Source organism: Martes martes (genome assembly GCF_963455335.1).
Source record: "Martes martes genome assembly, chromosome: 7".
Taxonomy (NCBI): domain Eukaryota; kingdom Metazoa; phylum Chordata; class Mammalia; order Carnivora; family Mustelidae; genus Martes; species Martes martes.
Window position 1 is genome coordinate 5,398,523 of NC_137894.1, and position 13,941 is coordinate 5,412,463.

The 13,941-nt window shown below is 58.7% G+C and overlaps 1 protein-coding gene across 1 annotated transcript in view; it reads right to left on the reverse strand.

The window, feature by feature from the left end:
- ZNF710 (zinc finger protein 710) overlaps positions 1 to 13,941 on the reverse strand; it is a 63,698-nt gene that overhangs the window by 5,240 nt on the left and 44,517 nt on the right. Inside the window, exons 2-3 of the mRNA XM_080808159.1 lie at positions 3,243 to 4,737; positions 380 to 571 (exon numbers count right to left, since the gene is read on the reverse strand). Coding sequence (XP_080664285.1) covers positions 380 to 571; positions 3,243 to 4,709 — 1,659 coding nt within the window. The 5' untranslated portion in view covers positions 4,710 to 4,737. The remainder of the gene's footprint in view (positions 1 to 379; positions 572 to 3,242; positions 4,738 to 13,941) is intronic.

A 13,941-nucleotide genomic window follows, 5' to 3' on the forward strand; every position in this document is an offset into this window, starting at 1 on the left:
AGAGGCCCGAGAGTCATAGGACCAAGCCACCTCTTGCTGGTCACTGCTCCACTCTACCTGAGCCAGAGTTACCAGAAACCCAGGGCTGGGGTCTCCAGCCACAATGAATCCCATGCCTGGGCTTCTCCCTTCTGGCTGTGCCGGGACCTTCACCCCCTCCCCACCTTCCAAAAAAATACAACCTCAACAGCATACAGGTTCTGAACACCATGACCCCCAGTGACCCCCCCCCCCGCCGCAACCCTGAGCCTAGGCATTTTCACCCCAAACTGGGCTCCCCCTGCTTGGTCAGCTCTGGGCAGGTCCCAGATGCCGCGGTCATGCCCACCCAGGGCCGCCCGTGGGGACGTCCTGCCCAGGGACCCCGACAGCCCCGTACCTTGCATTTGAATGGCTTCACAGGCGAGTGTACAATCATGTGGGTCTTGAGGGTCTGCTTCTGCACAAAGGTCTTGAAGCAGATGTGGCACTGGTAGGGCCGGACGCTGGTGTGGATCAGCATGTGTCGCTTCATGTTTGCCTGCAGGGTGAATTCCCGGCCGCACACCTCACACTTGAACTCCTTCACACCCTGGAGGGGGTTGGGGGGGTAGAGATGATGGTCAGGTCACACGATGGGCACAGCCTCTGGAAGAGTGTGGGTGTATGCGGGGGTGGGGGCACAGTGTCTGAGTGTATGCACGGCTTCCAGAAACCGACTTCCTGGGGGTATTCTGGATGGGTCCCACTCATGGAAAGCCACTGGGAGAATGTTGGGACAGGGCCACCGACTCCAGAAAGCCTTCCGGTTCCTACCCACACACCTGCTGTCTCCTGCCCACCTGGGCAGATATACCTCCAGGTTTGCCCCAAGGCAAATGTGTTTACTCGTTCATTCATTTGTTCATCCAGGAACCATCTACTGGGCAGCATCATGCCAGGCACCTGGGATCTGTGGTCAAGGAGACAGCCACAGCCTGGTGGACTGTCCTCAGGTCAAGGGCACATGTATGTGTTTTTCCCCTCAGTGTTCTGTCTCAGCAGTCCTTCTGGTTCACGGACCCCCTTTGAGAATTTGATGGAAAGTATGGACACTAAGGAAAAAATGACACTTCAGGAGCGCCTGGGTGGCTCAGTCGGTTAAGCGTCTGCCTTCAGCTCGGGTTGCGATCCTGGGGTCCTGGGATCGAGCCCCGCATTGGGCTCCCTGCTCCTAGGGGAGCCTGCTTCTCCCTCTCCTAAGCCCCTGCTTGTGTTCCCTCTCTCACTGTGTCTCTCTCTGTCAAATAAATAAAATCTTTAAAAAGAAAGAAAAAAAAATGACACTTCCGTCTGAATGCAGAGTTCTCAAACCTCTGGAGCCCATCCACTTGACCCCTTGAGAGTTTCCCAAGCTTCCCTGGTGATAAGAACCAACCGCCTTGTTGCCCACACAGCCTCTGGAAGATTCATCCCTGGAGGGGCCGGGCCAGGAGGCCCAGGAATTTTTAGTCTCAACAGGTCGCTGAGATGATTCTTATCATTGAAGTAGTTTGGGACACCTGCCCCGGGAGACAATGCTTCCAGCGGCAAAGCCTCTGGTTTGACTGTAACGGGCTTGTCCATGGTCTGGAGGGGACCCCAGAATGGGACAGGGTGTTGTGGGCACAGGGGGTCCGAGGTATTGTTGGGGCAATAAAGTCAGGACAAACGCTGTTACCTGATCTCTCTGATGAGCCAGGCACGGTAGACCCCCAGTGGGACAGACACGTGTGTGGGGTCACAGCTGCTGTCCAGACTGCTTACGTGGGACAGAGTTTTGTATTACAAGGCGGCAGCGCCTGTGTCTACCTCCTTCAGCAGACGGGGCTGTGTGTTGTGTGTCTGCGCTCAGGGGACACACTGAAGGTGTGTCTGACCACCAGGGGGCCCCGCCTCGGGGCGCTGACTCCCTAAGTGCACATATGCACGCGCTGTGCAAATCCAGGCTGATGACAGGCATGTTTTCCATCTTGCCAGCCTCTGATTTTTGTTCTCGGTTTTTCTTCACGGTATTACTTCTCTTTTAACACTCTGCAGACTCGTGGGGCTTTTTAGTAGAGGAGAAAAATGGCACAGAGGGGGTCCGTGTGCTGATGGCTCCCACCCTCCCCGCTGCAGACAGGAAGTCAGTCAGTCGTCTGGTTTCACTCGACGCACGGTCCCACTTTTATGGCCGAGCCGGGACTCAGCTTCAGAATCCTTCTTAACATTACACTCTGGGCAGCTATACCCTACTGACTGGGGAGCAGCGGCCAAAGCCTACGAGTCATCTCTGCTCTAGAGGAAGACAGTCCCCGGGTGGGGAAGGAGGGATTTTCGGGCTAGCAGGCTGTTACCCCCCCAACCCCGCCACTCGCTGCCACGTCCACTGGGAGAGGTGCGGACGCAGGCTGGACCCCGAGCGGCCCACGGCTGCCATTATGGAACAAGGGAGCTCTTGCACGCTGAGCTGCAAAACGTGAAGTTGGTTGGATTCGGGGTGGAAACGATGGTGCAGGCTGAGGGCCGAGCGAGGCCGTGGGACCCAAAAGGCCTCATTCCATCCTACAAACCGCTGGTGTCCTTTTCCATAACAGATATTTTTCCTTCTTTCAGTTCCCTTTTAAAATGAAATATATTTAAGCTTTTTCCTAAAGGGAAACCACAGGTTTGGGCACAGTTCTGGAATTACAAGGAGCAAAGGAAACCTTCTCCACTTCTGACCGTCTCGTCCACTGCCCCGTGGCCTCCGCCCTCCGGGAGGGCAGGCCGCTTCGGAGGTTCTCCAACTGGGTTCCCAGGGGCCTGCCGGGGCTCCTCCAACATTTCATTCAAAAACTTCAAAAAATTAAGTTTTACTGTTAAAAAGAAAGCCCTGCGTTTCTATTGTATTTTTTTTCTAATACGGCTCTGAAAGAATATGTAATTATAAACATGACAGGTTCATCTGCCTCCCGTCTCTATTGCTCCCTAAGGGATCTGAAGCAGGACTTTGGGGAGCACTGGACAAGGCCTGCAGGAGGAGAGGGAAGAGACTCAGGCCTGGGGCCAGGCCCCTGGGGGGGAAGGAGAGGCGCTGGGGAGGATGTGTGGGGGAGGGGCAGAAGCGCCAGGACAGCAACCCCCCCCCCCCGGGGGAGGGCTGGCAGCTAGGTCCCCTCCCCCAACAGCCCCAAGAGGGCAAGTGGCTAGCCCCCCCTCCCCCCCCACCAACCCTCCTCCCCCAGTGCACGTGGCTTGGTACCCCCCCCAGCCCCCCCTACCTTGTGGGTGAGGGAGTGCTGCTTCAGGTGGTGGATCTGGCTGAACTCCATGCCACACTCCGTGCACACGAAGGGCCGCACGTTCTGGTGCTTGAGCATGTGGTTCTGCAGCTGGCTGCGGTAGTGGAAGGACTTGTCGCACTCGAGGCACTGGTACAGGGTGGGGCCCTGGTGGGAGGCCAGGTGGCGCTTGAGCTGCGTCAGCGTGGAGAAGTCCAGGCCGCACTCCACGCAGACGTGGCAGCGGCCGCTCTCGTGCTTCACCTCGTGCGCCTTGAGCTCGCTGGGGTAGGCGAAGCCGCGGCCGCAGAAGTGGCAGCTGTAGGGCTTGACCTCCGAGTGCAGCAGCATGTGGCGCTTGAGGTGGCTGGTCTGCGTGAAGGCCTTCTGGCACACCTGGCACTTGTGCGGCCGGGTGCCCTGGTGCGTCAGCAGGTGCGTCTGCAGGTGGCTGGGCTGCTTGAAGAGCTTGCTGCAGTGTGGACACGAGTGCGGCTTGATGCCGTTGTGGCCCAGGATGTGCGTTACCAGGTTGTACTTGGACGTGTAGGACTTTTCGCACATGCGGCACTGCCAGCGCTTCTGCCGGTCGCCCGCCTCCACCAGGTATGAGTCGTCGATCTGCACGTTGATGTCCAGCCGGTCCAGCTGCGCCTTCTTGTGGCGCTCCACCGTGGAGCCGGCCGCGTCCGCCTCGAACTCGCCGGCCTCCTGCCACACGAAGCCCTGCTCCGGCTTCACGGGCTCCGGCGACTCCAGGGCGGGGGCCTCGGGGTCGCCCAGTGGGGCCAGGTGGGGCGCCTCGAAGCCGCACTCGGAGGACGGCAGGGGCTCCGGCCCGGGCAGCGCCACGCCGGGCTCCGGGAAGCCATCCCGGGCCGGGTCGGGGAAGTGGGGGTCGTAGGCGGTGGTGTCCAGCTCCGGCCGCGGGGCTCGGGGCAGGTGGCGCAGCGTCCGGGGCTTGCGGCTGAAGGCGCTCAGGTCGATCATCTTGACGGCGCTGCTCTGCACCAGGGCCTCGCTGCCGCCGCCGCCGGCCACCTCGGCGGGGGCCTCCGGAGGGCCCACATCCTTGTCGTCACCGGGCACCGGCACCTCATAGACCTCCTGCTCCTCCTCCTCCTCCACCTTCTCAAACTTGACCTTGGGCACCAGCCGCACAGGTGGCCGCGTCTTCCGCCGGGTGTGCTTCTCGAAGGCGGCCTCCACCTCCAGCACCTCCTCTTCCACGGGTTCCTCCAGGGCCCTCCCGTTGCAGGCCAGTTGGTAGACGTCGGGGCCGGGCGGCCCGGGCTCCCCTATGGCCGTCCCGGACAGCTCGGGCCCCAGGTCCGGGTAGAAGGCTTCGGCGCTTATGGTGGCTCCGAAGAGCTCATTTTCCGAGACCAGGCCCAGCACGGCGGCCTGAGCCAAGGACAGCACCACCACGGCGTCCGTCTGTGTCCCTGAGTCCATGAAGCCCTCCATCCCGTGGCGGCTGGCTAGGAGGGCATCGCTGCAGGAGGAGAAGGGAGCGTCAACACAGCCGGCTCGGGCCGCACACAACACAGACACACACACACACACACACACACACACACGTTCAGCAGGGACTGGGCTAATTTGGGCTGCGTCTGTCCCTGGTGTGTTTCTCCCGCTGCCTTGGGAACGGGACACCCTTGTCATCATGGGGACACCCTCTGTGGATCTGTCCATCACCTCCATCTCCCTGTGGGATCCCAGATAAGCTGTGCCCCCTCGCCGGCCTCAGTCTCCCCACCTGTTAACGGGAAGGTGGCATTTCCACAGTGGTTCTCAAACTGTGTTCCCCAGACGTCCTTCCAGAGTTCCTCCAAAAAGCTGATTTGAAATTGTAAAAAAATAAAGATTCCTCTCTTTCAAAAATCGATTTTAGAGAACCCATCTCCTCAAATGTAATATGCACCTTCCTCCAGCGCATTTTGTAGCCCCACTGGCTTTGTTCCCAAGGTAATTAATTTTGCACAGACCTTGAGACCATACAGTGAGGCGTTAAACAACCGTGACCATTTGTAAGGGCTTGACCATATGAATGAGCTGTTTTGGTTTTTATTTTTTTAAATGTGTTTTTATTATTATTACATATATATACATTTAAAGATTATTTACTCATTTATTTGAGAAAGAGAGAGAGAGAAGAAGCGGGGGGGAGGAACAGAGGGAGAGGCAGGCTCCCCGCTGAGCAGGGAGCCCGATTCAGGGCTCGATCCCAGGACCCTGAGATCATGACCTGAGCCGAAAGGAGACACTTAACTGAGCCACCCAGGCACCCCGTTTTGGTTTTTTAAAAAAGATATCAATATAGATATAGATATACCTATATCTATATTGAGGTGAGGGAAAAGAAAACAAATATATGGCAAAAACAAGGTAACACACAAAAATAAATCAGGTGGCAAGGTCGATCTCGGGGACTACCACCTATCTATGAAGCCTGATGCTCCACGACTGTGTCTCTCCAATGGGTGATTGTTCTGGATTACCGAAGTATTACACATTTAGATATCTAAATTCACGCCGATTAAAAGTACGCCTGCCTTTCCTCTGATTATACACTGGCATTCCATGTAAAATGTGATCGGACGGAAGGGCCCATGATGGCTAACGCCAACGTTTGAGAGCACTGTCTGAAACAAATACCAAGAGTCGGCTCTCAGGTTCGCAGGCACGCGCTCTGACCTGACGGGTTCTTCTAAAAAAGCCAATGCTCTCCCCTGTCCCGGGTCCAAACCCTGGTGCACGGGCTCCCTGCCTTCCTGGGGGCGCAGTCTGGGTAGCCGGCCTTTGCACATGGCTCCTCTCACCAGCCTCCCAGGCTTCCCTCAAATTCCACCTGTTCCTGGGACTCCCTGGCCCTCCCGCGGGCCCGGGGAACCCTCTCCAGGCCTCCCCGGGACTGCTGTGTGTGCCCCGGATGTGGGAGGGCCTCCTCCCTGGCCTGGGACGCTCGGCCTGATTGCAAGGCCCACCCTCGCTCGGCGCAGTCCCATCAGAAATGCTCCATGGGAAGGCGAAAGATTGTTGCTGGGGTGGCTCCTAGCTGCCCCGCCAGCTCTGGTCCCAGGGTCAGGGTCAGGGGCATGGCGGGCTTCGGCCCTTCCTCAGGAAACCGGCTCTGGGCCTCCTGTCTCCCTCCCCCCACAGGCCAATGGAGCCTCCCCTTCCTGAAGCCGGCTAAAAATAAAACACCCCAGACAGGAATTTAGCTTCCTTGAAATGGACACTAAAGATTAAACTATTAATCTTAAACTCAGGCTCTTGTGGGAGGGTCGGGTGGAATGGAACCTGACTCGGGCTCAGGGTCCATCTGGAACTGGCCAGAAGGGCTAAACCTCATTCAGCCCTGCCTCACTGCCCCCGCTGGAAAGAGCACGGAATGGGGGTCCGCAGCTTGGCCCCAAGTCCGAGCTCTGTCACTCACAAGGGTCTAAGAAAGGTCGCTTCAAAGTCTCTTCTGCACCTCAGTGTCTCCATCTAAAACAAGGCGATGGAAAGACCTACCCATGGATTGTGAGAGCCCAGAGGTCGTAACTAGATGAAGGGGATTTGTTAAGTATCAAGCCCTCACCAAATGCAAACAATTGAACTTATTTATTCGCCCAGATCTCTGGAAGAAGAGTTTCCTGATGAAGGCCACAGAGCAGAGAGACGTCTCCCTTCCGGGGCCCCCAATTCAGCAAAGGCTGGGGTGCTTCTGGGATGAGAACCCATTCATTTCTTTGAGCCACAAATACTTGCTAATAAAATCCCTGCTCTGGGTCCGGCCCTGGGCTCGGAGACGCGAGCTGGGGGAGGCAGTGGGTGAACCCTTAGACACCGATGTGCCCACCACGGCCACCCTGTGGGGCAGCATCGCCACCCGCCCCCCCACCCCCCCGGGCCACCAGTCTGACACAGCACTCAGGGGCAGCCCTCATGCTGACTGTGGGTTTGAGCAAAGAACCCGCTCAGCACTTTTTCTAGACTCCCGTGAAGTCAGGGCCAGGGAGGGAGCCACTGACCGCCAGCAGCGGAACCAGTGCTGGGACTTGGCCCTGGGTCTGGAGTTCAAAACCAGATTTTGCCCTTTTCTTGCTCAGGCACATCCCACAGCCTCCCCAGCCTGCTTCTTCATCTGTGTGGCGGGCGGGAGCAGCGTCTCCTCGTGCGGTGGTGAAAAGAGATGAGGACAGCAGTTTGAGTGTTCGTTCCCTCTCTGCGGCCCCAAAGCCGGCACCTTCCCCTCCTGGCGACCTCGAGGGAACGGGAGCAAAGAAACCATCAGGCCTCTGGCAGCCGATGGGGCGTGGGAGCCCGGGCGCAGGCCTGGCGTGGTCCCCCGTGGGGCGGGGCATCGTCCAGCTTATTGTCCCTGCTAGGAGTGGCCTTTAAGAGTGAAAGGGGCCACTCCTAATGATCACAGCAGCCCCTGGCCGAGTGGGTGTGCCCTGCTTGTGGGAGCGGGCAGGCTGAGTTAATGTTTCTGTGACAGGAGCCTCCGCCTGGGTGTGAAAGGCAACCTGCCCGGGTTTCTCGCTCGAGAGGGGCTTGTGCCCATGTGGGGAGGAGCACACAGGTGCCAACAACTAACCCTAAATGTGGGCAGAAGAGCTAACTTCCCATTACCGAGTGCTCGCAAGGTCCCAGGGGAGCCATTCAATCCTGAAACAACCCCCTGGGGGGTGGCGTGGGCTGCACCCCACGAAGCCCAGGAACCCAGGGTCTCAGTCACAGGCTCGAGTGTCCCTTCAATCACGGCAGAGCTGGGCCGTGCAGGCCCGGGGGGCCCTCCAGCCCGGACCCATCGGGGCCCCAGGCTCCAGCTCTGCTCCTTTAATCTGTGCGACCTGGTAGGTCGTGTCACGGCTCTGAGCCCGGCCTTGGCTCCCAGGTGATGCCCAGTCACCCCTAGGTTCGGAGGAGCCAGCAGGTGCTCGGATCGGGGGGACCCGGGTGACCTGCCACCGGGAAGCCTCACAGCTGTCCCTGTCCAGCTGGTCCAGGGACCCCTCCAGGGCACCTCTACTCGGACTGCACTTCTTGCTGGAACCCTGCACCAGCCCGTGCCTATGTGGCCCGTCAGACCCCTGCCCTTCCACTTGGCTGAGCAGAACACCCCCCCTTCCCTGTAAGTGCATGTTCAGTGGGGCGACAGGGCCAGCTATGAGTGCACGCGCGTGCCTGCGTCTGCGTGTATGTTTCGGAGGGGCTCTGCTTGCTGAGACAGAGGCTCAGAGAAAGAAGACAGAGGGAATCTAATTAACCTGCATTGTGCATGCGAGCTTCATCTACCAGACACAGAAACGAGGAGTGCAAAGGTGGGGACTCTGCAAACCAGTGTCCCTATTTCTCTCTCCTGGGTCCTCTTTTGGGCACCCCCCCCCCGCCCCCCACTGACTACAGCCCTTCTGTTTTATGCCCTAGCTCGACACTGCCCAGGCCTGGAGGAGAGTCTGCCAGGTGTGCACCACTTGTGGGCCAGGCCCCCCCTCCTCACGGCCCCCCTAGTGGCCTCCCCTCTCAGGACAAGGCCAGCCCACCCCCCCCAACTTATATGGCGCTCAGAACAAAAGCTCACCGTGGTAGCCCCGAGAAAGGGGAGCTCAGACCTTCCTGGGCTCTCTTCTGGGCAGCTCAGCCTCCTGCCGGGGCACCCTGGGTTCCCAGCGTGGAGAGAAAGGACATGGCAAAGGCAGGAAAAGAGAGGAGAGAGAATAGCCGGTGGTGGTAGCTTAAACACTGGGACTGGGACTGGGGGGGGGGAATGGGAGGGGAGGAAAGAGGAGGGGGAGAAGGGAAGAGGGGAGAGAGAGGGAAGGAGGGAGGGGGTGGGGAGCTCTGGAGGCCAAGAAACAAAAGTAGAGGAAGGGGAGGGAAGGAGGAGCAGCTCTACTTCCCCGGGGCCAGGCATCACCAAGGCCAGCCCCCTGGGAAGGGCCCCAAGCCTCACCCTGAGGCCCAGCAGGAGGCCTTCCCTGCCTGGACAGGGACCCCGGCCCCCAGAGCGCTGTCACTTCACCTACTGCGGTACTATAAGGGTTCCTGTCAACACCGACATTCTCGTCAAATGCATTAAGGGCGACTTGCTGTGTGACCCTGGACCAGTCACCTGACCACACAAGGTCTTGGTTTCCTTGTCTGTAAAAAGGGCACACGTGGCTTCTCGGAACACGGAGGGCAGGTTAATCCTTGGCCTACCTGCCTGTCCCCCAGGGTCCCCTCTGCAAGATGGGGTAGCACCTCTGTTACCCACCCCCAGTCTTCCAGAAGGTGCCTTTCCCGTCAATGAGAGCGCCTCCACGCATCCCCACTCTGAGAGTAGGAGAGGTCTGGGGAGCTCGGGGCGGCCAGTGTCCCTAGAACACAGATGGCAGGGCAGAGTCCGGGAGGAAGGCACTGGAGCCTGGTCTGCCTCAGGGCCCCCGGGAAGGAAGGGACCAGCAGGTTATTTCTTGACTAAATTCTACCACCAGGACGTCTCAAAAACCAACGGACAGCACAGGATCCCTCTTTGGGATGTCCCCACGCGCCCGTGATCCACTCACTGCGATGACTACCCCGAGGGTCTAGACGGTGCCCCCACCTGTGCCCACACACAGGCTGCAGGGGGCTCCAGGCTTCTGCTGGGAGGCAGGTCTGGCCCTCGGCCCCTTCATCTTGGCCTTGAGGTACCAGGTGGCTGAGACGCTATGTCTCCAGTCCAGCAACTGAATCACTTAACTCAGCCACTGGGTACCCACTAGGGGCTGGTACTGGTTTTGGTTGTAGGGATACAGCAGAGGGCACTCAAGCAGCTGCCCTGAGTGAACTCAGTTAACAGTGGTAGCACCAGGATCTGGCGGGGTGGGGGGTGTGGGGAGCTGGGGGGGGTGGGGGTGGGGGGGTGCATTACTGGGGTGGGGCAGGGCTGAGGCCCCGGGGCCCAGCGGAGACGGTTCAGGGCCCCGTCGAGAGCAGAGGATGGTCTCACATCTTGGTCTGGCATTTGCACCCTCTGGAATGTGGTTCAGGCTCCCCTTTCTGCCCCCATCACCAGCTGCGCTGCTGGGGGGTGGTGTGCGCATGCGCGCGGGTGCGGGCAGCTGGGCCCCCTGCCCCTGGGTGTGGAGGGGACCGGTAGCTGAGCCCAGGAAAGGAAAAAGGTGGTTACAGGTATGTTCCGGCCTGTGAGCACTCCTGGACTTCAACTTGTAGCAAAACTGCCCTCTGGGTCCTCGGCTGTCTTCCTCACTGCAGACTTCAAGGTGAATCCCCAGAAAGGAAGAGGAAGCAAAAGCCAGGGCTGGAGTCTTGTGCAAACCTCGGGGCTCCTTGCCACAGTCTCACTTCTGCCAGCCCCGGGCCTTCACTGGGCTCGGCAGCCTAAGGCCAGTGCTGAGGGCACAGGTGGGGGTGGGGCGCAGTAGCCAAGGGGGAAGTGTGGGAGTCTCTGTCTGCCTCAGCTTCCCCTTTTCTCTAGGGACAGATTTGCTGAGCCTGCCTCCAGGAGTCAGGGTGGCTGGGCCACCAGCACAGTGTCACCAACCCACAAACCACACAAGGGCCTGATGTACATGTACACTGTGTCCAGCCACTTCTTTTTATAGGCGAGGCTCAGGGAGGGGACTGGTCCAGGGTCATTCAGTGAGAGCATGAGGCAAGGACTAGAGTATAGGTTGTAGGCCCTGGAGCCTACCCTCAGCCACAGGGCCTGTGGGATAAAGTCCTCGTGGCCTAGCAGGCTGCTCGGTGCTATTGCCAGCTGAGTTACACCTGATCCTCCCCAAGCCTTCCTGACTGCAGTGTGTGTGTGCACATGTGTACACACACACACACACACACACACACGCCTGTCTCCGACCTCAGGGCCTCTGTCAGGCCTGAGTGAATAACCCCTCATCCTTTAGGGTTCAGTGCAGGCACTGCCTCCAAGGGAGCATTCCTCGGCCTGTGGGCAGGGCGAGGGCCTCTTCTACAGCCTGAGGCCCTCAGGTTAATATTCCTGTAGACTTGGCGGGGCCGTGGTGCCCGCTATTTGCTCAAACACGAATCCACATGTTGCTGTGAACGCTTCTGTGGATGTGATTAACATCGACAATCAGCTGACCTGAAGTAAAGCCGACTGCCCTCCTTAAGGTTGGCAGCTCTTATCCTATCAGTGGAAGCCTCCAGAGAACAGCCGAGGTTTCCCAGAGAAGAAGGGATTCTGCCTGAAGACCGAATCATGGAAATCCTGCCCGCGTTGCCAGCCTGCCAGCTTGCCAGCCTGCCCTGCAGATTTCGGACTTGCCAGCCCCCACAATTGGGTGAGCCAATTCCTTAAAATAAATCTCTCTCTCTCTTTGTATATATATATACCCCACTGGTGCTGCTTCTCTGGAGAACTTGGTACAATCCTGCTGATTCATGACTGTATGTTTACGATCATCTCCCAGCAGCCGGCCCACCCAGAGGACAGGGACTTTAGGGGAGCAGAGTGGGCCCGCCGGGGAGTGTCCTGGGAGAGAGGCACCAAGTTAGGGGAAGGGGGAGGGAAGAGCTGACAGCCACTGTGTAAGGTCCCCTCCTCCAGGGAGGCCACGGTGACGCCTTCACCCAAGGAAACAGGGATGGAGTCCCCGTGGCGAGAGGCACAACCTTGGGCCCCCTGTATTTGTGTGACCTCGCAAACTGTCCCGAGGGCAGACATCCTGGCTTCACAGGGTCCAAAGGCCTCATTTGATTAAGAGGACCAGTGCCTGGGCCTGGAATCTTCTGAGATATTTTCTTTTTAAGTTTATTTATTTTTAGTAATCTCTACACCCAACGCGGGGGCTCGAACTCATGACCCCGAGATCAAGTGTCGCACCTCTTCCGACTGAGCCAGCCAGGTGCCCCTGGGCGTCCTAGCGTTCCAAAAGCTCTCCAGCTGATTCTGATTCTCCCAGTTAATTAGTAAGGTCTGACGAGCACCCTCGCAGTGACCTGGCCTCAGGGGTGAATTAGGAGTATCCTACTTTATTAATAGGTGGAATTTAAGAAACAGAACAAAGGAAAAACAAAGCAAAGGGAAAAAAAAAGGAGAGACACAAACCAAGAAAGAGGTAACTCTAGTGAAAACACTGCTGGTGACCCGAGGGGAGGAGAGGGGCACGGGGGAATCAGGTGACGGGGATTCAGAAGCGCACAGGTGTTAAGCACGGGGTGATGTATGGAAATGCTGAGTCACTATCGTGCACACCTGAAACTAACGTAACCCCACGTTAGGTAACTGGGATTAAAAAGGAGGACGTACCTTCTTGAAGCTGTGACAGCCCACCCCGCGTGGGCACCTTCCTCTCCCTCCCCTAAGGGCAGCTGCCCCACTCCCAGTGCGGGGTCACTCCACACAGGCGGTACCCATGGGAGCTGGACCCAGATCCTGGCCTGCTCCTCCCCATGCCCCAAATGGACTTGGGCCAGATGGGCTCCTCTCTGGAAACCTGGCGATGCATCAGGCCTCACGCCCTCAACCACAGGGATGTCCGGGGAATTCATGCAGTCACGCCGTGAGACGGAGTCAGGCCAGGTCAAGAGTGGGCAGAGCTCCTGAGCGAGCCTGAGGCATGGGGGGGTGGGGGAGGAGGGCTGGGGGCTCTGCCTGGGTCTCCAAGGAGCAGAGCCCTGGCCAGAGGTGGACTGAGGCACCTTCGGGAGGGCCTGGGGAGCCCCGTTCCCTGGATGGGCCCAACCCCTGCTTTTAGCTTGACCCCTTGCTGACCATCAACCCCCCTTATCCTGAGATGGGTCGGGAGGGTCTCTGATCCTTGTAGAAACGAGGCTGACTAAAAACGACCCAGGCATCTGAGGCAGAAATTAGGGGAGCAAATGTCACGCCGCCTGCAGAGATGCCGGTGTGGGAGTGATGCGGCGTCTCTGATCTGAAGTCACCAGGCCCCCAGAAGGCGTGGGCCCCCGGCCCTCCCACCTGATGCCCCACCGGCTCCCTGGGCAGATGCGCCTGTTTCTTTACCACGAAGGAAGAAAGCTCGGTTCTGCCACAGCGGGACAGTGGCCCTGCTGAAGGCCCTTGGCACGCGCACTGTCACTGTGTACCCTCAAGGCTGGCCTTGGAATCTTCATCGGCAGGACTGGAAGGAACTCTGTGGACCCTCCTGTCCACCGCCATCATTTGGAGATGTGGGAAGCGAGGCCCCGAGACCTCCCCCCACCTCAAAGAGCAACCTGAGAGCTCTTGATTCTGGCTACATTTCTGTCCAACCATGTCAGCAAACATGGTGGTCCCTCCACACTCAGGCTCCCCCTGGGGTGTCTGTTTCCACGGTCTGAGGGCCTCGAGGGTGGGCACGGTGGGCTCAGGCAGCCGTGGAGTCAACCAACCTGCAGGAAGGGTCCTGAGCTCTCAAGGGTTGGCCCTCACAGCTGCCCCTTGGCCTCCAATGCTAGAACAATCCTAGCTCCCCACCCTGCTCAGGACCCCAGCCGCCTCCCCTGCTCCCGTGGTCAAGGGCAAACACCTCCACCAAGGACTTGGAGGAACTTGCGTGGTTGGTTTCTGCCCATGCAGCAGCTTCGGGGCGTGCTGCTCGTCCCCTTATCACCCCCAGACACGTGGGCTTTTTTCATCTTTAACAGACCTGCCCGCACACAGCCTTTTCATATGCTGTTCCCCGACTAGAATGCTCTTCTTCATCTTTCGCCTTTCTGGGGGGCTGCTCAGGAAGCTGTCCCTGACTCTCCCCGT